The sequence below is a fragment of the Bombus vancouverensis genome, chromosome 4 (assembly GCF_051014615.1).
Source record: "Bombus vancouverensis nearcticus chromosome 4, iyBomVanc1_principal, whole genome shotgun sequence".
Classification (NCBI taxonomy): domain Eukaryota; kingdom Metazoa; phylum Arthropoda; class Insecta; order Hymenoptera; family Apidae; genus Bombus; species Bombus vancouverensis.
The window spans coordinates 8621066-8647940 of record NC_134914.1 but is presented as its reverse complement, the minus strand read 5'-3'; the positions used below and the strand labels follow the sequence as shown (position 1 = coordinate 8647940).

At 42.0% G+C, this 26875-nt stretch overlaps 1 protein-coding gene across 4 annotated transcripts in view; it reads left to right on the top strand.

Annotated features, from left to right (window-relative positions):
* ush (Zinc finger protein ush) overlaps positions 1-26875 on the top strand; it is a 202015-nt gene that overhangs the window by 117430 nt on the left and 57710 nt on the right. For 2 of the 4 annotated variants that reach the window (XM_033334330.2, XM_076617983.1), the window contains exon 1: positions 25184-26266. The exons of 1 other annotated variant lie outside the window; for it this stretch is intronic. In XM_033334330.2, the coding sequence (XP_033190221.2) occupies positions 26197-26266 (70 nt within the window). In that variant the 5' untranslated portion in view covers positions 25184-26196. Of the gene's footprint in view, positions 1-25183; positions 26267-26875 lie in introns of those variants that run through there. One more of the 4 variants, XM_033334329.2, reaches the window with a different exon arrangement.

Below are 26875 nucleotides of genomic sequence, written 5' to 3'. Positions count from 1 at the left end.
CGAAAGTCGAGGATATAGCAGCCGTTCGTTCTATGGAAGATCGCGGCTGTAATTGTTTTGGGAATACATTATCGATCTCTCGTAGTTACAACGGCGCGTGTCTTGCAAAAAGGCGAGTTTCTAATCGACCATCGTTCCTTCGTCTGGCACTATTGGAATTGGTGGAAGAATAGATTGTTATGTCGCGTTTTATTATGCGGAGATGCCGCTTGGATTAAACCGAATCGCGATTAGAAACTTTGCTTCTATCGCGTCGCATCTAAATTCTGGCTAACTGTACAGTCGCTAATGGAAAATTTTAATTAATCTCGGTACAGTTTCCATGCGTAGTTACATGTACGTTTAAGAAATCGTTTAAAATATCTAGCGAATATAATGGATATAAAACTTTCTAATAGATTTTCATTCTCTTCTGTAATGCTGAAATATCTGTATCTATCATTAGTTACATTATACTGTATTAGATCTGTTTGGCGCACTTTTAGATCCCTATCTTCGTTAACCACTGCATATTCCATCTATAAGTACAAGACGCACATGTGTAATAAATAAAATAACCTTTTGATGACATAAATGTTTTCTTTAGTCTTGCGTCTTAAGCTATCGATAGGCACACGACACAATCTTTGTAATTTTTGTAATTTTTCTAGCAGCAAATTGGAGATCTGAGACAAAGTGACTCAAAGTTTCCCATCTATCCTGATCCAGCTAACCATACCATCGTGTAACCTGTACAACGTACAACGAATCCCAACGAGACTCGATCTCGTGCACAGCAAAGAAACTCGAAGCTCACGATCGGTTGTTCCCTCGGAGTGTCCCGTTCGAGCCGTCATTTCCATTGCCGGCAAAAAACGGGACAAGGAAACGCACGGCGGTGTTCTCCAGCGGGCACAACGCGCTGCAACAGAGCGGACGCGTGGAAAAAACTGCGGGATCTGAATACAATCGTGGGACATTAAGGCCGGGCCGAGTGCAACATCCGCGAGCGCGCGATCCCGTACAGGCTGTTGGCCGCGTGCGTGGGTGTGCGTCTCGCGTATCACGATACAGATAGGCACACAGGGTGAGACCATTTAAGGGCATCGAGCGTGCCACCAAAAACGGATAGGTGGCGTGTGCACCATAGGGAAAGCCTTCCCGGTGAAATCGTAAATCTGCTTCTCGTGGTGGCTACCGTAATGGATACTCTTCCTAGTCCTCTCAGGCAAGCTGTTTCTCCTTTCGTTGTTCTCTGGCCTTTCTATTTTCATCGATCATCTTAATCTTTTAAGGAGATATTACGTTTTATTTATAATTTATATACCACTACCAGATTAAAAATCAAAATGCGTTTATACGCGGGTCGTTCAGAAACCACGCTGGCTGACTGCATAAATTAAAATGCACAGGATACTGACGATTACGAACGTTACATTTTGAAATTTGCGATTATTATAACGAGTCCTTGGCTTCTTAAAATATTCAACGTAAATTACGCACATATCTGAATCATGGAATGGAGAAATATATGATATTGGCATCACAGAAGGCTACATGTACTAATTTATGTTTTAACTTTCACCAGCGATAAGAAAGCTATTGTAGAGATTTCGAAAATACCGAGAATTTCGATATAATCGATCAATTCACCTGGCAAACTTTCCATATTCTCCTAAACGTAGCATTTAATTGTAAAAATTAGTTTGCAAGAACTCAGACAAATCTATATTTCCCATTATTCCGCATTGAATCCATCATTCCTCTTAACCTTCCGTTCCTCGTCATCCCTCCGCAGGATTTCTGATCCTCCGAATATCCACGCTGAGTGGCGTGGATTCATCTTCCCGGTCTGAAAACAATTCTCGTCTGTTCGAGTCGATCGATCATTTGCGGTGTTTTTCACCTCCGCGGTTCTCTTCTTCAGCCGCCATCGAAACGGCTCCGGCTAAGGGAAACAGAGAGACGACCTACGGATCGCGCGAGGAAAAGGATCATTGGTGGAAGCGGCAGCACACGACTGGCGAGAAAAGTTAATCTCTCTGGTCAGAGGTAGCGGAGCTTGAATCCGAACGTTGAGGGATGAAAAGCTCGGCGAGAAAGAGAGAACGACGAAGAGGAACATGCCGGAGAGTGGATGTATCGGCAATAATCGTGGTCAGGCCTGTGACTCGAGTGGCACGCCAGAGGGAAACGTGCAAGGGAGTTTCTGAATAGGCAGTGCCAGGGGATGTAGATACGCCATGCCCGACGACGCCCGAGCGTGCGATTCGACGAACGGGATGCTCCTTTGTCTTTCGTTCTGCTCGAAACCAATCCTCTCTTCTCACTTGTCTCTTTTTAGCCCGGCTTCGTAACGCGCGCAGCGGTGTGCGGCGCGAGCGCGAACACGCGACGAAAGGGGCGGCTCGACGACCGTGCCTGATTCAGACAATTATTGTCGATTCGCGGCTGGAAATCCATCCAGCCGACGCCAGCAGCTTTTTCTGTCGCGAGACGACGACTCGGATCTCACCGACTATGTACAAGCCCACCCCCTTGGCCACCATTCTTTTCTTTCGTCCGCTAACACACGCCTGTCTCTTCATCCCCTCGACCGTGCTCGTTGCCGTTTTTAGAATTATCGGCCTGGCTACTTTGTGTCGAGCATCCCTCTCGAACCTGCCGTAACTACGACTCTTGCTTTCGGTGGGGAATAAAAGGATGGAGGGGTATAATTGGAATTGGATCCGAGGAGATGGATACTCGACAGATTTATCTGCCCGTGTATGGAAGACTAAGCGAAAATTAGTCGCTTCAGAAAAAGCTAGCTACGATTGAGGGGCTTGAGAAGAGGGTGGAACGGAGACGCTCGATTGTGCTGTTTCTTTTGCTGATAGGGGTTTTTCATTGTTTCGAGTTGGCGAGATGTTAGTTAAAGAATCGTGTGTAGAAGTGTCGTTGATATGGAAGAAGCTGCGAGTTGCTTCTCGAGCCAAGAGTTTCTCAGGTAGATATTAAAGGTGCGTAAGAAACGTAGACGAATCTTCCGGCAATATTTATAAATCTACTGCAACAATAATTTTCTTACTATCGTTCATTTTCTTTTCACTATTTAATCACTCGATCTATTCGAAAGTCACAAAAATAGTATGCGCTTTCGTATAGTTTACGAAGAATGCTTTTACGAACATTACATGCTATCAAGGAAGCAACCTTTTCGTAAGTTAACACTGGAGTAATTCTGTAAAAAGTATGCAGACCGCGGGAGAAAAGCGATCTGGATCGTATAACCGTTCGCTGGAAAGGAAGTTCGCCCTTTTCGACGTCAATGAAGGCGGTCGTTCTACAACAGCCCGTAACTTTAGAGTCCGGTCGGGGATTGCGAACGGGGTGGCGGGTGGTCGGCTCGCTCGACTTGACGCGGCTCTAATTTCCGATAGGACGCGTGACTCGAATCCACGATGCGGGACACGTGCGCGCTACGAACTTTGAGTACACCTCCTCTTTCTTCTTATTCGAACCCCCTTATCCAGCCCCGGACACGGGTGACGCCATGATTTATCAAAGATACCCCATACATCCGTTGGGTGGTCCACGGGAATCGGATAATTAGAGCCCTTTACAGCAATTTCGTTGCTGAGATTATAGTACCATTATTGTGAGCTGCTTCAAGGCGATCGCTGTTGAAGATTCTTTTTTGATAAATGGACAATTTAGATGTCATGGTTTAATGTACAGGTGAAGGTACAATGTTGTCGATGGTAATTAAAAAATTATGTTTATTTCATTGTAAATATAATGTTGCGCATAGAGTAAAATAACGCTATACTATGGAGAATAGCAAGTAATTCCAACATAGAAATTCTTCAACGATTCCAATTGAAAATTCTAAGATCCTTATTAGATGCACCTTGGTATGTTACCAACGAAACAATACACCGCGACCTCAAGATACCCACAGTCAAAGAAGAAATATCCAAATTCAGTCAAAGAAAAAATATCCAAAAAACCAAAAGCCATTAGTTACTCAATTACTTGACACGTCGGATCAGATCCACAGGCTAAAAAGACGTTACCCTTTAGATTTAAGCATTAGATTCAACTAGAATCATACACACGATGAACACTCATTAAACACGACATAGTACCACGCCAGAAAAATTGATTTATAATTCTCAATGAGAATTGATTGTAAAATACATCCAAATAAAAAAAAAGTATAATGGTTAGGGTACATGATTAAGGGCAGTTGAAACGCAATATGAAGATAAATTAACATATTTTCATCCATTACACTTAATTGGTTTTATCATTTTTCATGCAGAACAAATCCTATTATATTGTTATCGAAAATGTCCACAATCTTTCTCATCGTTTACTCCAACAGTACTAACAGAATCTTTTTCTTTTCTGTTTTAGGTAAGTCAATATCACGTCGCGTTTAGCCTCATAGTGGGTAGCTTTTGCTCGCGAGGAAATAAGTGAGTACCCTATTTCCATAACGTAATAATTAGTCAATCGAAATGGAAGACTATATAAGCGTTATAGCAACAACGAATATATTGCATAAAGGCATTGCTAATAATAATTTTATAAAACGAGATTACAATAGATCCCAAGACAAATGATTGTTATCAAAATGATAAAGAATATACAGGGTGGTTGGTAACTGGTGGTACAAGCGGAAAGGAGGTGATTCTACGCGAAAAAAGAAGTCGAAAATATAGAATAAAATTTTTTTTTTTAATTTTTCCATCGAGACAACGATCTACAGTGAGATCCGTTATAACGAGACGCGATAAAGTGCACGCGTACCGAGCGAAAATTCAAAGTCGATTTTCTCGAAAACAAAGCCTCAAACGAAAAATTTTTATTCTATATTTTCGACTTCTTTTTTCGCGTAGAATCACCCCCTTTCCGCTTGTACCACCAGTTACCAACCACCCTGTATATGTGATCGGGGTTAGGTTTAGGGTACAAAAGTAATTCCTACCTTGCGCAGGTACATGCTAGTTCCAGATCTTTTTTGTTCATCGTTGTATATTATTCTAGTACCTATAACAAATAACCTTCTGCTCCATATTTCATAAAAAAAAGAAATGTATGCTATTTTTATGAAAGGAATCATTTTTCAAATTTTTGACACATACAACCTGTACCATTCGAACTCGTCAATTAACAAAAATTGGATTTCACGTTCAATGGTTCAACGATCGCGACCGATAAGTCACGATTCAGGTCGCCGTTGAAAAAAAACAATGGGGGTGGCAGCCACGGTGGAAATGAGAAGTGGCCCGAGGCTGGAAAAAGCCCCGGACAGGACAGCGGCTCGTTCTTCACCGGGTTTCAAGGGAATCCGCCTTAAGAAATCGCTCGGTCTCTTATCACCATAGAGCAGGAATCCTTCTGGTGCAGGCGCGCTCGATCATCGGCAAAGAGAACACCGACCAGACAGTCGGAGCGATTTGTAACGCCATAGAGGAGCGTGTGCGACGGCCGATGGGAAGGGTAACTTTGCCGGCGACGATGTTCGATTTATCAGCGGCTTTCTCGCGATGAAAATAATAGCGAAATATAACTGGCGGAAAATAGAAAAATGAACGCGCGCGGAATTGATTCGCCGGCACGATCTATGGCTTTCTTTCGCTATGCGAACCTGCCTCTCCTGTTTGTACCGCGAGATCGTAGTTGGTTTGGTGTTAAGAGTTTCTAACATCGAACCAATTTGAAAGTTCGCGCGGCTTCGAGGATTCACTCGATTTTGGAAGAATATAATTTCGCTAGAAGTGAACATTTCTATTTAAAGTAATCGACTGAATTTATAATATTCGATATACTTCTGACGACTCATTATGGCTATTTAAGGTGATTTCGATGATGTCGATATGGAAGAGAAAAAAAATAAGTAAATTCGAACTGATTTTAATATCGTTTATAAAATACGAAGCTGTTGCTTGGGATGGATTTCGTAAAAGAAGAAGGTTTATCGAACTTTTACATACCAATTCCAAACAAAACTACTTTCAACGCGTTGAAAAAGATTACAGCATGAAATCGAAATGAGAGATCATGCGTATCAAGAACAATCGATTCATGTTCCTCTCAGATTATTAGAAAAACACGATTGTATCTAAAATGACGCAAGAGAAATAGAAATATTAACTACATAAAACGTCATAAACAAAGAAGAGATACGAATCAAAAGGGTATATCAGCATCAGCAGACAAGCTCCAAATTTTCAAGGGATTAGCGCACCAACGTACGATCGGCATCGTCTATTCGCATGATTTAGCAATACTCGGTTTCTCAAGCTGCTATCTCCAAGACTCCATCGTTCGTACGCACCCAATAAACTCCTCTACTTCGCACGGTGAATTCTCCAAGTAACCCCTTGGTCCTTCTTCCGGCTTTAACCGTACGAAACCATGGAGAGACAGAGTGTCACGTCCGAAGCGCGAGAGGAAGGTGGTGCAGTGAGAAACGTCCAGGTTGAAGAGAAGCAAGACGAAAGAAAGGGAGACAGAGGGAAACTCGAGAGTGGAAGCAGAGCGAAAGAGGAGTGAGAGCACGACGGGAGTAGAAGCGTAGTACCACCCAGGAACCACCGACGCCGCCGCCCACTCGTGTGGAAAAATGATAGCAGCGTACTGACTGAGTGCCCGTGCTTCTGCCTCCCCCTCCAGTCCCCTTTGAAACCCCTACGGGGGTGGCTGAGGGTGGACTGCGGGGGTTGGCTCCCGCCACGTGGGTGGAGAAACGCGGGGGTTGGTGGCGTGAGAGAGGGAGACGAGATGCCTGCTCCCGATTCCCTTATCGCCGCGGCACAGTTGTGTGTGCCTTTATGAAGATCTGTCAAACTCTCTCTCTCCGTCGCTCAACCGCGCCACCACCCCCTTGCTTCTCGCCTCTTCTCCTTCTATCTCTCTCCTTTCCCTTGCCAGGCTTCGCTCCTCGTTCCCTCAGCTGCTCTCTCCCGCGGGTGTTGCGGACCTAGGTGTAATGACGTATCGCGTATCTAGCGCACGTCGAAGCCAAACGCCGTTTCTCTGGCCTCCCCTCTGCCTGCCGCGCTCCTTTCACTTATCTTCCGTGAACTTTTTCCCTGGTTTATTTGGCTGGCCGGGCCGAGCCGCGGTCTCTCGCTGTCTCGGCTAACGGGTCTCGGACAGGTTACTGAGATTTTTTTGCTGTTTTGTAAGGTTTCTTTGGACCAGGGCGGATCTGCTGGATTGAACGAGGGTGGAAGATCGGCAGACAGAGCGAGTAGTTTCCAATTACACGTACGTTTATGCACGCTATTTCCATACTTGGTATATTTTGTTTTTAAGCAAAGGAGTTATCTTGAAACAGTTTCTTTGTATTTTGGTAGAGTGAATTAGTTGACGCGTGTATCTGGTGTCTAGAATAGGAGATCGAGATAAGGACCGAGTAATTGGGAACGTTGGATTTCCACTTTTGCGAGAGGAGAAGCTGAGTTATCACAGAGAAGCTTCTTTGCATTTTGGTGTACCGAGTTGGACCATGCAGATACATACGCGGATCGAGACCAAACTCTCGTTTGGCTGTCTCGACTACAGTTGTTAGGTTCAGACGATCTTCTTCGAAAATCACACGATCTTTACTCAGAATCTTCGGTAAACACTAAAACCCCGAGGGTTTCGGTCATTCAATCCCTAACGTCCTAAGTATTCAGTGATATCCTGAAAGGATCAAATGGTGTTGTTATACCCATCGAACAAAGGACTCTTTTCGTCAGTAGTTCCACTTCTGTGAAGCTTTTCGTTATTCGGTCGAGAAATTCTCTGTTTAACCCTTTCACGATGGTAACCTATCATCAGTAACGTACTCTTACTTTTTCCTGACTTTTGAAGTGATTTTGTCGATACACGCAAAAACAACCATGAAATACTTGTGTCAACAGGATTAATTCAATATAATTTATGTAACCGCAACGTATGTATCAGTAGTAGTGAAAATGTGAATCGTCAATTGGTGCAGTGCGGTTTAGTTGATTGATAAATAAGCGATAAATAAATTAATCAGAAAAGTGTTATGAATTAATCTGCCGAGTGTTGCAGTATAAGGTTATCGACTGTGAAGTGCAACACGTTGATAAGAAAAATGGAAAACGCGTGAAGGAAAATATAATTATCTGTAATTTGACTTTCACCATGCGAACTCTCGTGTAATAAATCGTTACGTCGAAACAGCATTGCGTAAGCATCGTGTCACACGAGAATTACCTGTACTATATTTCGATTGTGGATTCTTCGGCAACCTTTCATAAAAATTTCACTTTACGAACATAAGTAAAAATAAATAATACTAATGATATTGAATACCAGTAATCAGATTATTTATTAAAATTTCTCCCTCTAAATCTTAGGTATAATTTATTACTTTTAATATTTCATATAATCTTTTATACTATTGTATATACATTTTGTACATGTGGGCATCTTTAAATTTCTCATAAATTCATAAACATCCACAGTTCAACTATTTTCACAGTTTACCTTTCTCGAGTCGCACTACTAAAAGGATAAGAGTGTCACGATATGGCACAGAGAAATTAGCAAAAATAAGCTCTTGACGTATCACTATATCATTACAAATAGATCAAATTTTGCAAGCAGGAGACATATTTTCTCGTATAGATCGAAAATTTGTACAGGGCTGTGTTCTTCAGCGGGATAGTCCAAACGAGGAGGAATTCAAGACGTTGCACCACGTTCGAAGTATCGTTTGGATATATCAGCCGGCAGATTAGGCGACGACTTGAGCAGAAGCTGTTGGGAGAAGTTGGCATTATCGCGTTCGGATTCATTGATTCCAGAAGGAACGTCGGGAAGGAGGACCGAGACAGTGAACTTGCTGCCATTACAGCGGCTGTTATCTGAGCATTTGAATGAAATTGCGATGTCCTACGACGTGTGATATCGGCACTCTACTTTCAGCTAGTTACCGTTACCTTCTTCGCCGGTAATTCGCGGCTTCAGATACCGAAGATTCGAGCATGATAACGTTTCTTGCTTTCGGATCGAAGCATAGCTAAAGCAGGATCTTGAATTTAATGCTAAGACGAATTTGAGAAAGCTTGTCACGTTGCGATAGAATTATCATCGTGTGAATTTTAAACTACAACGATGACTTAGGAAGATTTATTTAAATCTCTAATCAATTTCCACCACAAATAGAGTGAGACCAGATTTCGAAAAAAGAAAATTTAACGCGTAGGCTACTGTAACGAATAACCAGAACTCGACGTAACAGAGTCACGAAGAATTAACAACTAGCAACTTGGACAGTCTAATTCATTCCGTACATTTCGCCGATATCCCAGAGCTCTAGCAGCTAGAGGAACGATACAACTAAAAAAGCTTCCAAAGAAATCGGTTTAAAGTGGAAAGTTTGAAATAGAAATTATTAATTACTCAACTATACACATAGCGTTTATTCAGATAACAGCTTATTAATGTATACAATATACGCGACACTGAGCAGGAAATAGTTAACTAAGCTACGCGATTATTATCCGAAAGCTCAGATTCCACCAAACTGAACGAAGCAATCCACGCTCCCCAAGGAAGCAAATTGGTCTCCCAAGAAGGAGTGCATAAAAGCTGCGGAACAATTCATTAAACCCGACCAAGCAGCCAAGGAACAAGCAGTTAGCCCGCCCCATTCCAGTCAGTTGTATAATATAATTAACCGCGACGAGGCACAGGAGCGAGCCGCGGCAAAATCCTTTGGAATTCGTTGGACGACACGCCGAAAGAGAAAGAGAGAGAGATCCCTTCTGACGCTTTCCTAAACCCTCCGCCATTCCCCTCGAACGTTCGTACCCAAACCCCGGATCGAGAAGTCCCCTCTCCGTAATCCCCTTCAGGGTCGGGGATTTCACGATCGCTAATGAGATTCCGAGTGTCAAAACTCCGGGCCTGGGCCGTGTCTGGAACACACAGGCCCCCGAGACTCGCACACGTATACGACGTGGCCACCAAATAACGGATCGTAGCGATTAGATGGTACCGATAAAGGTGTCCTGAGGTGGGCTCCAAGGGAACAGGTATACGACGAGTCGCGTTCTTCTCTGCCCTCTTTCTCCTTGTCACTCTTCGTCTTCGTCTTCGTCTTCCTCTTCTAACTGACTTATACGTTCCCCGAGAGAACGTAAAAGACAGAAGACAGAAAGAGAGAGCGCGAGGCGGGGGCGGGTTGGGGCTAGAGGTACGACGGCGGTGACGGTGGAAGGGAGGAAGTGGCGGAGGACGAGAGCAGAAAAGATAAAGAGAGGACTAAAGAGCGGAGATTAGCGCTAATGCACCATCGAGGGAATGGGATGGTATGGGGGCGAGGTCCATCGTATCTCTCATATTTCAGACCCCCGTGACGTCGTCCGAGATACCGAATCATTCCCACCTAGAGTCGACCGTGTATTTTTAGACGGTCTCTTTTTCTTTTCGCTCCGCTCCCGTCTTCCGACTCCGCGAACCATCCACAGCGAGCCTTCCTGTTCTCCGCGTGAACCGAATGCTCCAAGGAATCAGTGGACGGTAACGTGTATTGTAGCTTTTTTTTACATGCGGATATTGAAATGTATCGTGCAATTGGCAGGGATGTGGCGTTTGTTGAAGGTCGTTACTGCGAGATGACAAAGGTGGGCGATGTTCTCAGCGTGATCCCTGAATTCGATGGAATCGTTAGTGGGCGGTGAATATGTAGTTTCTTTCGGTGGATGGGTTTTCAGTAATGAATATCGAAGTTTATATCGTACGTTTGGTGGATGTCGAAGCTTTCTCGAAGTTGTGTAAAGTTGGATGAAGTTTGAGGAAGTTTGTACTTACGTAAGATGACGTGGGTTGAGATTGTCTATAAATTCTGTAGGATATAAAAATAAAAATTCTTATTTAAATATAATAAAATTGTAATGATTACCGATACAATTAACCGTGTGCTTAAATTATCGTCGATTGCTCTAGATGTACGAAAGAAAACCGTAAGTTCGGAGTTTTGATCGAAAATGGAATTTCGTTTCGCAAGGAAGCGTGCACTTTTCGCCTAATTGCAAGCGCGGTTAGGCGTTCGATCGCAAACGGCTTCGCTATTCCGATAAATAGCAGCGCGCGCGGCTATTGAAAAGAGCAGGAACGTAAATCGGAGGTTAACGTTTGTCTCGACGTTAACCTTTTCCACGTGAGGCGTCGACACCTGAGATAAGGAACGTCTGTTAAGGGTACATGGATCTGAGTCTAATAAGCTTCTCTCGGTTTCTGCGAGATAAATATCGGTGAGCGCGAGCACACGGTATTCCGTGCAACTGGCGCGAAGTGATTTACAAGGATCCTGGCCCACACATCGCCGGATCGTTGGGAAAATTATCCTGAGCAAAAATTGCCAGACGAACGCTCCTTGTCGAGAAACTTTCGATAGGTTAACTCGCTGATATTCAGAATAATTTCGTAAAAAGGATAAACGACCTTATAAATCGGACAATTTTATTATATAAGTCTAATCCTTCTACGTCCTTTCAATCATTTTCCAACGAATCGTAGTTTTCTATCGTTAAAAAATTTCATAAATACGAAGAAAGTACAAGGGAATCGTTAAGTGTTAGAATAGTTGAATTTTATCATCTTGAAGCTTTTCTCAAATATATCAAAAATATCAAAAACCGTTTTATTTGTTAAGATAAGATCCAGATCGAGACATGAAAGTTTCAAGATTTCGGAGTTAAAAACTTTTTAAGAGAGTTGAGATTTCAGGACGAAATTTTTCTCCAGTAAGTTAATTAAAATATTTATTTTTCCATGGTCGAAATAAGATTGGAATTTCATTCACAGAAACCGTGGTGTCTCGGTAAAATGCTTTATGAGAAAGGAATCTAAAAAGCGGTTTGAAAGATAAACTTTTAATTGATCTCTTTAAAACCGCCGCTTTAATTCTGTATCGAAACGCGGAGGACGCGCTATTTACGATTCTGTTGGAAACGTTGGAAATATCATCGCCAGCAAGATGTCGCGTTCACCATAGAGCTTGTAAATCGTCTCTTGTAACGCGTTCGCAAATTAACGACGCTTTCAGCGAATCGTTATCCGCTCCGACTGTCCGCACTATGTTTTATAGCATTATAAACTTCGGCCGTGCATTATCGCGAAACGTTCGATATCTTTGTACTTTGTATTTCTCAATCAGTTTGCGCCACGACTAAATCAACGAATTTTGGTAAACAATTCTTTTCGTTGTTATTTAATCTGCCTTTTGTTTCTTTCACTATCAAATTCACTGTCTCGATCGTTTTCAATCGAACTATATTCATAAATTTAATCTTGTTTGTTCGTTTAAAAATTTAGATATCGTTATACGATATCGTGGTACGCAATGGTGAGAAAGATAGTTTGAAAGATAATTTTTCAAAATGCAATTGTATTTCACAAGAGTAACGAGTTGCTTGGTATCTATTTTAATATAAATATGTATTTCTTAAACTCTTTACATTCATCGACGCAAAATTCTCTCACCAACGAAGTTTAACTTGCCGTTATCGATTCGTCATAACAATAAACCACCCCATAACTACCCTTACTTTTTATTTCAACGAAAATAATCATTTCAAATCTCCTTCTACCTATCGAAATAAAATTGTATTGTTAGCTAAAATCTCATTTCCCATTAACCGCTCGCTACAGCGGCTACCGTCCCATAACCATCCCTAATCATCAAACGCGAATTACCCCACCATCTAACCACACGACCAACGATCAAGACATACAAATCAATCGACAGAGTCACCCTCGTCGTTACATCCACACTCCATACTGTAATGTGAGCCGATGCAAAAAGAAATCATGTCGTCGATTCGGGCGCACGAGCTTACACTTTGCATCCATTTGACCAACAAGTAGAATGAAGCCCGAAGTACAACAAGAAGAGAAAAATGGTGTAGCATTGAAAGGGGTGCAAGGGGGAGGGGAAAACGAAGCAGAGTCTCGGTACGAGCGTCAGCAGCCAATTCACGGTGCCAGATAACATCGAATATTTTTCGAGTGAATGTTAGCAAACGTCCAAAAAAAAAAAAAAAGAAGAAAACGGGATGGAACGAGTGAATTTCGTAGAGAGAAAGAGAGGCAGGCAGACAGAGAGGGAGAGAGAGAGAGAGAGAAGTAAAAATAGTGCAAAGGGAGAAATAGGGGCGGATAAAAAGAGATGGCGAGAGAACGATCAGCGTGGGTGGAGGACGCTAAAAGGCTTGGACCGAACTTTTCGACAATAACCGGCGGCGGGCAGGCCGTTATTGAATTTTTATTGGCGACGACGAGTCAATTTGCGATTAAACCCACCCTTGTTATTCTTCCTCGCGCCACCGGCTCGACACGAGTTCGACAGTTCGTTTAAAGGAGAAGCACCTCGTTTCCCTTCCTTTCTTTCTTTCTACCCCTTTTTTTTCATCCATAGTCGAGGAGAGACAGATCGACTAAAACATGAAACTTCTTAAGGGATGATAGACAGGGGTAAGTGGATGGATGAACGGGTTTCTCTTCGGAATGACATTTGAAATTATTATGTCTGTCAGGTTGTGGATTCTAAGATGATTTCTTAAGGTTCTTTAGTGGCAAGTTTTAATCGTTATTGGATTTCGTGCCTCAAATCGCTGAACCTTGGATATCAAGGGAAATTCAGTCTGGTAATATATTTTTGTTTGCTTGGAAATTGAGGACTGTCTTTAACGTAATAAAAACAAATTCTTACTCTATACTTTTCGAAAAGTTATTAGCCGTCATTCTCTCGATTTGTCTTGAGAATGATCTTATACACGAGATATCTTATGTTATAACAGAAGTGTGAGGAAGCTTTCGAGTTGATAGTGAAGATGTCCTGCCACGTGTTCCAGAAGACGTCGTATATCCTTTCGACACTGTTCAAGGAAATAGAAACGGCTTGGCACTTGATCGAGAACCGGAAGCAGCACGTGTGGACTTAATGGATTCTTCGCGTATGCCACTTAACCGGTTGTAAGAGAAACGATCCTCACCTGTCGTTACGTAGGGTGGTTACGTGTCTTAGGGATGGGAACGAAATTCTAGTCCTAGTACTTTCGTCGCGAAACTGTTGAAGCAAGTATTCCTTCACAGAAATCTTCTTTTCTTATTAAAATTTCGTTTGCGGATTAAGATCCTTACGAGAGAAAAAGGTTTTTTTAAATGTAAATTTCTTACAATCCTTTTGCCTCGTCTAAAATTTTGGGAACAATAATTATTACAAGTAACTTTTAAATGATTTTGTGGTAGTAGAGTGACACGTTAATTTAGGCACATCCGAATTTTTGTGTATTTTTTTTTAAATTCTATGAAATTTCCTTTACTTGTGTACTAAATCAAGCGCAGATCTTGATTAAATTTTTTATCGCTGTTAGCTGATTTTTCAAAAGATAGCCAAGCTTCCAAAAGGACTTTGGACAATATGAACAGTGATGAAAAATCGCAAAATAAAATTTTAACAAAATGCACGAATACAACGATTGATAAAATAGAATAACATTTATTCGATAGGCAAATAGAATAAAATTAAAAACAGAATAAATACAGATATAACATACACGTTAAATGACGTTGTAGAGATAATTAACGAACTAAAGGGATTAACAAAATGATAATTAAAAAGAAATGAAAATAGCCGTGCTAATGAAGCATGTACGATAAAGTTGGAACGATCCGTTCGCATGACCATTCAAAATCATCCATCCATCGAATTCGAGAGGCTTTGGAAAGGGTCGCTTCTCACCTGTCGTCACAAAGGGTGAACACGTGTTCATCGGGTGAAAAACCACGTACAAACACACGTGAAGGATGAACTGTGCCTCGTCGGCCTCCTGACACGATCGACCATCGATGCTAGATCACTCTTGACGGGATTTCCCGTTGTTTTACCAACGTTGTGAATTGTCTGGCGCAGGAAAGTGACAATTACGAAACAAGTGGAAAGAATGAAAGACCGATATTCTTTCAAATTCTTAAAATTGCAAAACAGTGTCAAATCGTTCACTCCTTCGTTTTCGCATTAACGAATTAATTTCTTATTTCGTATTTACCTTTCACAGGCAAAGTGGATGGACAATGACCGATGGACTATATCAGAATTACAAAATTCACAAAACTTTAAAATACAATAAATAATAGGAAATAATAGAATTTCAAATACGAAGGTAACGAATCGAAGAATGTTCTAAATATTCCAAACATGTTCCTTCCGTTTCACACCGAGTCGCCGCGTTTTGCAACTTCCGTTTCGGTCGCAAATCGACTTCTCGAGCCGTCTGTCCGTAAAAGGCATCGGTGCTTTTCGAGGGGTTTCGCTCCATGTTAATGGCTTAATGGCGAGTCGATGTCCGATGAAAAAGGCCAACATTTCATGCTGCGTGACCAATACCCGTAGGACAATTACACGCCTCTTTTCAAGCTCCTTCTGTACCCCTTTTCATGCTAAAGCCACCGATATCGCGAAGCGCCGCTGATAACAGCGCCGGTTTTATCTTATCACGTGGAAACCCTCGTTTCACCGTCGCGTCGACTGGTCTCTTCTTCTTCTTTTCCTTCTGATGTTGCGTCGACTTCTTCGTCTTCTTTCTAGAGGCCATATTACTGCCGTTCGTCGGGGTCCTTCCACCTCTGACAGACAGTGGGTCCATTTATTCGCAAATGCCAAGGCCGAGGGAAAGATCGACGATCGGAGGTCTGGCCGGAGGTCGCGGAGGTCCGAAGAATATCTGGATCACCAGACGAGCGTCGACACGGAAAAATGATTCAGAGAAATTGTTTTCGTTTGACGATTCTTACTTAGCCGACGTAAGTCGTCGAAAGTTTTCGAGTTTGTAGATTTTTCCACGTTATTATTCATCCTCTGTTGCTAAGTTAGGGTCATTGACTATTAGACTACGAATTTTTATGCATTTATTCAAAAGTGCATACAAAATATCTATATTATGCTACTAACCGGAATATTAGGCGATAGAACAAACTTTTGTTTCTTCCAAGTATATGCACTTAGGTTACAATCTTGCTTTGTTAAAATTTTACTCCTCAGAAACAAATCGACGTAACACAAAAAATTATTCGCGAAAAAGCATTTATACGTCGGGAATTATCAGATGGTCCTATCGTGGTCGAAATTAATGGTAGAAACAGGCGACCACGAGCGGAAGCAGAAGTCCTGAAAGGATGGATTGCTAGATCCTGATCGCTGACCAGTTGAGCGGGACTCCAAAGAGTCCTGGAGATAGCGGCGTGATTGCCGGGGGTTGATCGACGATTTGTCAAAGTCTCTCCACGAAACGGTAGAAAGACGACGACCGTGACAATACCGTCTGGTTCTATATTTAATGTTGCATCGCAAAAAAGCATCGATAGACCTTAGACTCAGACGTGGTCCCGAGTAACAAAAAGTCCGACTGTTTGTTTCTTCTTTACTTTTAAATAACGTCTCTTATATGCGTTGATATATAAGGAAAAATGAATTCTATTTTTTGAAAATGAGTTTTATCCATTTAGTCTACTCCCCAAAAATGAATTCTTTTTATTGTTCTTCTTATAAACTTAGACTTTGTGAATATACATACTCCGAGCGTATAACGAAGTGAAAAATGTCAGGCAATTTTCATATCCCATATTTTATTATTTCATCAAGTTCTTCATTATTTCATATTTTCGTTCTAACCTTTAAACGTGGCTTTAAATGACCTATATCTGTGTAACGTGTTGTGCTTGAACAACACTTACCTACGAGGTCTAACTGTTAAACATTCAGACACCTTGTATATATAAGAAACATTTCTCGCTTGAGAAAAGCAGTTGAAAACGAAAAAAGTTAGCACCATCTTCGGTCTTCTCTAGTATCTTCACAGTCTGCATTAAGCGTTAGCGAAAAGTCCCTAGAAACTGCGTGCATTCAGGTGTACCGGGAGCGTGGTTTCCGCATTAAAAACGCGGCAGCCTCCGCGATAGTGGTTCTGACGTGTATATCCTCGGCCGCAGATGTCGCAAAACGCCCGGAGAGCAGCCGACACCGAAGTTCTCCGATAGCCTGATGGTCATTTCTCATTTGCGTAATCTCACGCTGCCCTCCTCCGTTTCTCCCATCCTCGTTCCCTCTCCTCGTCCAGCTCGTCCCCGTTTCGCATGGAAAGAGAGAAGGAGGAAGGGTGGTGGCTCTTCCGCGAGAGCTCTCTCGAGGGGGTGGCTCGTGCGAACCATTTGTTCCGCGGGGCGGTTTTGACGAGGCGAACTCCCTGCCCTAATCGCTGCGGCCGTAAACGCGACGCCTCCACCGGGAGCTAATCATAATTGCGCGCCACGATAAAAAGTGTCCGGCTCTTTTTCACCGTCCGAGGCGCGCACCGCAGGGCACGGCCGGACGATGACGAAGCGGCTCGTTGCAACCCGCCCCGGATATATCTCGCCCCAGTGCAAGTGGACTGATGCGTCCGCGTAATTGACCCCGAAACGCTGTTACCACGCGATGTTGCGATACCGATGGAGAAGCATCCTTCTATCGTTCGCTCGACAATTGGCAATCTTGTTACGAATTAGTTTTGGATTAAGAGATATCTCTTGGCTGAGGTATGAAAGGATGAAAGTTAGAGAGGCAGGTTTTCTGTCAATTTTCTAGGGATCTCGAGATTTGGTGAATCACGACGTTTGAGTCATGCTTTTGTGTTTGAATATAAGTTGTACCAAATGTGATATGTAATAAATGTAACGAATCGCATCGATCGGTGCTTCGAAAATGTAGAAGGAATGGTATCGTAGTGCCGTAAAGAACGAACATAAGATTAAGCGATTAGGCAGTTTCATGCAAATTTGTAATCACAGACGTTGCAGTTACACGGTACCGAGTTCACATTCCAGCACTTTTGTACGATACCTTTTTAACCGTCGTGTTTTACATCTAATCGGATATCAGCTTCTGCCGATCAAAAGAAAAAATCGAAGGGAAGAAATCCAACAGCCAAATTCCGTATGCGCCCTTAATGACCCAGTTTCTCTACGGAGAGTCAACCCAGCTCCCCCAATATCTCACCCCGCCCCAAATTATTCACGCTTACCCGAATCGATGGCCGTGACTGTGACACGAGCGACGGTCATCTCCGCTATCCCTGTCCATCTCTTCGGACAAACGAGAGTAGAAGCTGGAGATAAAAGGATACGAGAAATCAAGGAGAGAGAGAGAGCGAGATAAACTGTCTGGATCCGAGGAAGACACCAACAAGAAGCAACGAGAGATGAAACGAGAAAGTCGAAGAGAGAGGAAGCTATCTCTCGCGTCGTCTAGACTCGAGAAGCCGTTCCTGGATTTTCTCCCCCGGGACCCTTGGTATATTCCATCCTAGGGGAGAGGGGACGAACAAGAGAGAATCTTTCGAGACAGTGAGACCACTGTTGAATCTGTTTCTCCCCTCCTCGTCGCCCTCGAGGATCTTAACGAATAAGATAACACGGCGCCAGGGAGTTCTCCTCTCCTCTCTCTCTCTTTCTCTCTCTCTCTCTCTCTGTGCGCATCTCTCCACTTGGACAGGCCAACGGTCACCGACACCACGTCGATGATCCATCCTTGCCTGTTCAGACATCTCACAGCCCCGATTACGCGGAATCTCTTGTCCCCTCTTTGCTTTTTCACGCTTTCGCGCTCAACGATCCTGTTTAGTCCTGGTAATTCGACGTAGCCTCTTCGGTGGCTTCACTGAATCGAGAACATTATCGGCGCCGGGCCGATCTTTAAGACGTGTTAAGTGCCATTGATGAACTGGTACGGCCTGGTCAGATTTATAAAGGGTGCATATTACAATACCCATTTGTTTGCAATATGTGTCAGGCTGAGTGTGTGAGAGAGTATTATATGATGATTCGTTGGTTTGGTCCAAGGGATGTGCACGTATACAAAAATGTATAAAAAAAAATATCGAGAGTAAAGTACATGTTACTATGTAGAGGATGGTTGGCCGTGTGGTTTAAATGACGAGATTACTCGATAATGAAACCGTCAAATGTATTTAAAAATAATTGATAAATACAGAGAATGGTCGCTAAGACGCTCGCTACTAACTGATTCGCTAAAGACTGTGTATTGAACGCTAATAGAATCGCTCGAGTCTGAGACTGAAAAACTGGTCCTCTTACGATCGCGTTCGTTTATTTATACTGGTCGGGGGAGTACCGGAAAATTTAGATTCGTCTGTGTTTGACGGTTGCACGTAGCGGCGACATTGTTTTGCCCGAAGTTTATTTATTATTACATTATGTATGTCCTAAAGATGTTGATACCCCGAGGCAAAACAACAACATGATTCAAAACAACAATTATATATGTAGAAAACGACACATTATTTTATTGAAGCGTCGCTTTTATATGAGTACCAGGAAAGATATGAATCTATGTACCTTAAATATCCGCAGTTTACTGATAAGTATATTCCAGAATTCTTGCAGACTTTCCGAGAAAATTAGAAGAATCTAGATTAGAAGAAATGAAATAGTAGAAGAGTCAGTTTTGGATATAAACTGCCCACCTGTTTATGTTTTGTGGAAACATACGTTTGTCTATGGAAGACTACTTTTACATAGCAATTTAAGGAAGTCGTTAATTTACAAATTATCCAATTATTATATTGTTAATGTTACACTTTGTTACATCGAGTCATTCGTTTAAAATTTCAGTCCGTTTCTAAATGTTCTTATAGCTTAGTCGAGTAGACTCGCACGTATATTATTAGCAAAACATTAAAAAAAGCCAATTAACTGGTAGTCAAAAGTGACCAGAATAGTCGGCGTTGCCATAAATCATTCACAGCGGGACTAATTAAAAAGAAAGCCGCGAGAAAGACTCGAGTAGAAGTTCGACTGGTTCCCGCCACCAACGCGGAGTCGAACTCAAGCAAGGCCTGGGCCGACGATAATTTATTGGCAGGTAATTAGCGATCGTGCGAACGATAATTGTCCGCAATTTCGCAATCCCCGTGAACTGGTGCCTGCAATAATATCGTGGTAGCCCCTGTGGTTGCGTAACTCGTCGATCCAGCGAAAATCCAAACTGATAAATGCCCGCCGCGATGCGGAAAAGGCTGATAGAGAAGGAAAAAGAGAACGGGAAAGACACGATCGTTAGCGCCGCTGAAAAGGAAAAATCGTTGCATAATTAAACGCACCTGCCAATCGAAACGTTTGTCGAATTTATTTTCGATCAGTTTCGAATAACGCTATATATCGGATAATAGTCTTTATCAATAAAATCGAGATGTTACGATTTATTCCGACACACGTAATAACTCTCCTTTCGTATTCAGATAGCAAATGAGAATCCTACCAATTTAAAATTCACTAACACGAGCAAGAATAATCCATCGTTCGTTATATTTGATTTATTATTCCAATGATTCGATTCCAAATCAACTCACTGTCTTTCGTGTCTTCTATTCTCTATATTAAACAAATTCCAATCTCAACGAGAAAGTAAATACATTTCAAAAGTAAGTAAATAAAAGACAGAAAATAAGTTTCTATTTTTTGAGACGTATAATATTCGATAAGAAAATCACAATCTATTCTTATGGTATCTATTTTTAAGTTATTATTAATTAAGTAATTATTATTATTATTAAGTTTTTATTTTTTGAATCGTATAATATTCGATAAGAAAATCACAATCTATTCTTATGGTATCTATTTTTAAGTTATTATTATTAATTAAGTAATTATTATTATTATTATTATTAAGTTTCTATTTTTCGAAACGTATAATATTCGATAAGAAAATCACAATCTATTCTTATGGTATCTTGCCGCTTGCTCGACGTCACCAATAATCTATCTATTTATTAAAAACCTATTATAAATCGATTAAAAAATATCCCAATGTAATTATTCACGTAGAAAATTTGAACACAATCATTTCCCTACACCAGAAATGAAAATACAAGTTCTATGGATTAACCGTTACGAAAGGAAATACACCACTATCCGTCACATCCGATGATCAATCTAAAAACACGAGTCACCCTCCAGAATCAAACCACCGAACGATCCAACTAGCCCCACCCTCGTTTTCCGACAATCGAAACCAATCTACATCAGGATAGAAAAAAAAAATGACAGAGAAACACGTTTTACGACGTCGAGGAAGGTTCGTAAAACAACGCTCGAAACGGCGCGTATCCCGACGTAATAAAATCTAATCGCGAGTGCCGAAACGAGCCGTCGGCAACGTTCAGGAGAACGGTGTGCACGATCCACGGAGACAAAGAGTACGGTTATTAGATACAACCGTACCCTACGTGTCTTACGATCCTCCTTATCGTTATCGCCATTAGTCACGGAGCCCATTGCGCACCGTGTTACCAGTATCGGCCTGGTGTTATCGTTATCCGTTATCAGGCCGCGCTATCGGCGAAGTTCAAGCCTCGTGACGCCAATGACAAGAGGTAACTCTGGTGCCCTGAAGTCTGCCAATGACGCGATATATAAAACTCGTACGCTTATTTCTTTGCTTATTTACTCGCCAGATCCAGTCTAAAGTATTTACCGGTGTATTGATACGAACGATCATCACAATGGAATCGTTGTTCGTCGACGTAAAGTGTGATTTCGATAATGGGGGATGATCGTATGGTCTTTGGAATGTTGAAAAGGATATCGATAAGAAATATCGATGGGATATTGGCTGTTATTTTTTACGACTATTCAGGGTTTTTGATAGTTTTATTTCGTGATCGTGTACAAGCAGATAATTTATACTAATTTTATAAATGATTCACTTTTATCTATCGTCGTTGTTTATTCGCATTTTGTATGCTGAAAATTTATAATGAACGTAACGATGCATATGAGAAGATTGTTTTCGTGCATATTCAAAGTAGGTATTAATCGCATAATCTTCGCGATATTGAAACATGTTTTTTCCGGTTTAGAGATTTTGCCCTCGTTTAGAGTAGAATAGAGATAATTCGATTGTGGGATGATCGTCTGGTTTCTGGAATGTTGAAAAGGATATCGGGGAAATATCGATGGGATATTGGCTGTTATTTTTACGACTATTCAGGATTTTTGATAGTTCTATTTCGTGATTGTGTACAAGCAGATAATTTCAACTAATTTTATAAATGATTCACTTTTATCTATCGTTGTTGTTTATTCGCATTTTGTATGCTGAAAATTTATAATGAACGTAACGATGAGTATGAGAACGTTGTTTTCGTGCATATTCAAAATAGAAATTAATCGCATAATCTTCGCGATATTGAAGCATGTTTTTTCCGGTTTAGAGATTTTGCCCTCGTTTAGGGTAGAATAGAGATAATAATGGTTTTCGACGGAAAGGAAGGGTTAGGATATAAAAGCGAAGAGATGCAGCTCGAAGGAGTTTTCGAAGGAATTACTACCTGTGATTAGATACAGCAACGTATACTGCATTAATTTGGTAAATAGGTACTTACTAGTCAATGTATGCGCATACTAATTCGATAGGTAAATGAATGTATCCACAAGCAGTGAAATTTAAATGTTGACTAAATAGCACGAGTTTAGTCTTCATTTAATAAAGATATGCACAAACATTCAAATTAACAATTTTGCTAGCGGATGTGCACACCAGCCACATAATTCACCAGGTGTAAACAAAGATGCATCATTTAAGTGAATACAGACTACTACGTATCTAACTAAAGTATTGTAGAAAAAATATCCCTTTTTTTCAACTGAATTTATTCCATAAACTCGTGCGTTACAAAGAGGTAACATAAATAATAGTCAGTTGCAAAGTTAATTAGAAAAATAATGCTCGTTGTACCATCATTTCCCTCTATCGCTTTATTAAAATCAAACCTTGAGATCGCCTAATGTTCTCACAGGACTCCCAGTAACCGCCTCTTAACAATCGAGGAAAACCCCAGCGCACACAGCCCCGTAACCGTATCAAAAGAAAAAGAAAAAGAAAATAAAAAACATCGCACAAAACGAGCCATAAAATTCGCAAACTGCCGAGCGTTTCGTAGAAGCTGGCCGATAGAGGCAGACAGGGACGTAATCCGGCAGAGTCCTGGAAACAATCGTCGATTCACACCCCTTCCCAGAAGGAGGCGGTGTGTTCCGGTCGAAATCAGCCTTTTGCCGTAGACGCGAGAGGGAAAAGCGGTATGTTTGCCCGGCATTATCGTGAGGCGGCAGAACACGAGAGAGCCGGGGAAAGAGAGTGAAAGAGAGAAAGAGGAAGGCAACCGGTGCTGGGGACAGAAGCAGCCAAGAGGGAGCGAGAGAAAGAGAGAGAAGAGAGTGATAACAGGTAGCCATTGCCATGGGTCTCGGTGCCGCTTGGAAACCAGTGATAGCGCTTCCCCGCAACGGCGAGCATCTCGCTCCTCTGCGGTTTCGTCTTACCCTCAGCTTTTAAACAGTCTGTCGGAAGTAGCTTTCCGCGTCGCCGACGAGAGTCTGCCGTGCGCGTTAAACCGCGAGCGGCCTTGTCCGCGAAATCAACGTTCAATAGCCTCGACTAAGTCCACGCTAGAAGCTGCGGATTTAGGAGAACTGTCGACTGCCCCGTTCGTTGAAACGTTCAGCTTTCGCAGGAATAATTTCGTAATACGCTGAAGAGAGTTCGGGGAAGGACGTAATGGTTAAGGAGTAACGGCGCAGCTTTTCTTGGGGTAGTTCTGGTATTCTTGGAGGGAATTGTGAAGTGGTTCGGTGACGTCGTTTAGGGACCGAAGAATTTTGGAATTTGGGAGCTGCTGTGCTGAGGGATTGCTTGTTGGGTTGATGTACCCTTTGAGAGAAGCGTGAGAGGTACAGGTATAGGAAGACCATTGCATCCTGAACGATATACTTTCCCGACGTGATAAAGATAAGTTGAAGATGGAATTTGCAGCTCCCATTTATGAAACGTGAGTTATCAAAGAAAATAGCAGACGGATTTGCGATATTGAACTTGTAAGAAAATACGAAAAGTATATGAAAGTGAATGATCAAGACGTGCAGATATTTAGTGACAGCTGATGTAAAAGGAATCATACAACAGGACTGTAATCTTAGGACGCTAAACTTATTGCTCCAAAAATGTAACCCATCAGGAAACAAAGATATTTTACAGGAAATACAGGAAAAAGACCGATCATATGCAACATACGATACTCCGATTACCAAATATCCACGTACTTAAATTAACCATCCCTCACCAATTCTATAACACCACAACCTACTTAGTCTCGTCACACTTAACGCTACAACTGCATCGAAGAGAGCTGCGCGTCTTTCAATCGCTCGATAATCTTACAGTGCGAAATTTTCATCCATCAAAGCACACATAGATGCATACACAAGACAATTACATTTAACATATACAAGCTATCATAAATAATACTTCGATTGCCAAAATATCTACATTTTAAATCAACCATTTCCCTCGAATACCGCAATACCACAACCTACTTATCACCAATGCCCATCAGTCTCGATCTTACGACCGCGTCAAAAAGCGTTGCGCATCTTGCAACCTTCGAAACTCTCGCACGAAACGGATTGCGTGAAACGAGCCACGTTCGAGCGTCAAAGCGACGAACCTGCTGGCCGGTTGTCCGCATTCAATTACCCTTATCGTGGTCCAAGTGTCAGACGTTATCAGCCGCGGGGCTAGTGGCCAGCCGTGACGAAAATTTCACCGGTCGATCGTGCCTCCTAATTGTCGTGGGTCGCGCGCGCAATTAGCCGCCGGTTTTCCGAGCGAATCGGCGTCGGCGTCGACGGCGGTGTCGACGGCAGTGGCCACGCGTTCTGCGTGTGCGCGATCGATAAGATGCCGATCGTGCCGGCTTATCGGGCAACGGGCGGCCGATAAGAGTCGGTCCCCGTAGCTGTCGGAGCGAGCGCGGCCAGGCCGCGATACGCGGATTATCCGCGTGGCTCGTTTATTCCCGTGCTCGCTGCTACAACGACGACAATCGGCCTACCGACCTTCTCTTGTCCTCTCTCTCTCTCTCTCTCTCTCTTTATCCCTCACGTTCTATCTGTCTGGAAATACAGTCGTTGTTGCTCGGATTGTCGTTACATCGAAGTTCAACACCAGGATGTATAGGGAGCAGGATTAATTGTTTGTGAAGGGATTGATTCGGTCTTTGGGTAATCGGTCGAGGAGTTTGGTGAATAACGTTGGATATCGTCAAGTCCTGTGTAAAGTGTATTTTTATTTTGAAAAGAGATTTGAAGTGTTTGATGCACATGTTGCATAGTAAGCTGGATGGATAAGTAATCTCAATTACCATCTTTGATCGATAATGATATATCGGAGACGTGGATTAAGTACATTTGCTGTATTAAAAAATTGCGATAAAAACAAGCAAAGATTATTTTATAACATCTTGTTTGTTTACTTTGTCTTCTCGACTTATTATTCGCATGTTTCTAAACGATGATTTTTATAAAATCAAGGTAAGACGATCGATCTTACTTCTAAATATAACTCGAACTTCAGTCGAGAAGAACGATAAAACACCGCGTGTTAAGAACGTCGAGTGCAGATAATAAAGTAGATCGAACAGCTGTATATGGATGATTAAAATCCACAGATCGATGCAATGATCGATTACGATACCGGTAACGCTCGATGGAAGACGCTCGACTCGATTTACGTGAAAAGTTTCACGATTTACCGACAAAACTGTTATCTACGCTAGGACTCGGTCGATCCCTAATCAAACATCGGACACTGGAAAATCGCGTGTGTATGAATAAACATTCGAAGCACACATAGAAAGAGGTAACGATCGTACACGATCGATGTTTGCGATGTAGTCGATGGATAGCGATAGAACGAGTCGCAATCGGACATGGCGATCGCGATCGCGATAATCGTCTGACGAGCATCGTGCCAATAACGTGACGCGATATCTCACGGGATCTACCGATCGGATCTGATCGACGTTCGATCGGGACTGTCTTGAAAAACCGCAGAGTGCTTGTCGACAATTGCGTCAAGTTGAGTCAACAGAAATCATCGTACTCGAACAAGCTGGAAAAATTGAATGGGATGCGCTGCGTGACCGACAGTCGACAAACACAGAATGTTTCGCGTGGTGGACAGTGAATTCGTGCAACAACGTGCTATTGGACTGTGTTGTTCCGACGCGCTACGTTGATGAGAATAAAAGGTGGATCTGAGAATGAATAGTGAGCTTGTGGTCGAGTAAAATTTCGATCGAAATGAGTATACTGTTGTGGAGGCAACGCAGAGGCAGTCAGCTCAGGGCGGAAACCACGCTTTCACTGACAAGTAAGTAGTTTAAAAAAATACATAAAAGATCGAAAGTTTTGAGGCGATGGTTGGTAATACTCGACGAAGTATGGAACGTAAACCAAGTTAATATTAAGGTACTTTGAGTATGAAAGTTATTTTTAATTTTCATGCGATCCTCGAATTTTCATATCGCAATTTTACTCTCGTAATCGAAACGAGAATTCATGTATGTTAGTAGCATAAATTTAAGAAATTGTTTACGATTTCGTTAAAGGAATATAGTTGGATATTTCTAGGACACTCTATATGCGAAATGCACATCCATAAAACGCAGAGTTCCGACTCGTATGTTGTTCTATCTGACTATCACTCTATCTTCCTAACAACGTTATCTCGTGTACACTTCGAAATTTCCCACTCAATTATGTTCGTATTCATCGTTGTCAAACTTCCAATATCATAAAGTATATAATGGAATAACCCGAAGTAAAAACGAAGGTATAAAACGATATTTAAATTCAGAAAGCTACAGCCAAAGATGTTACTGTACAGCCAAAACACTCGTCTACTTCCAAGAATATTATAACGAGAAGATAAAACAACCTCGAAAGGTTGAAAAACCAAAAAGAATGGAAAGCAAAACAG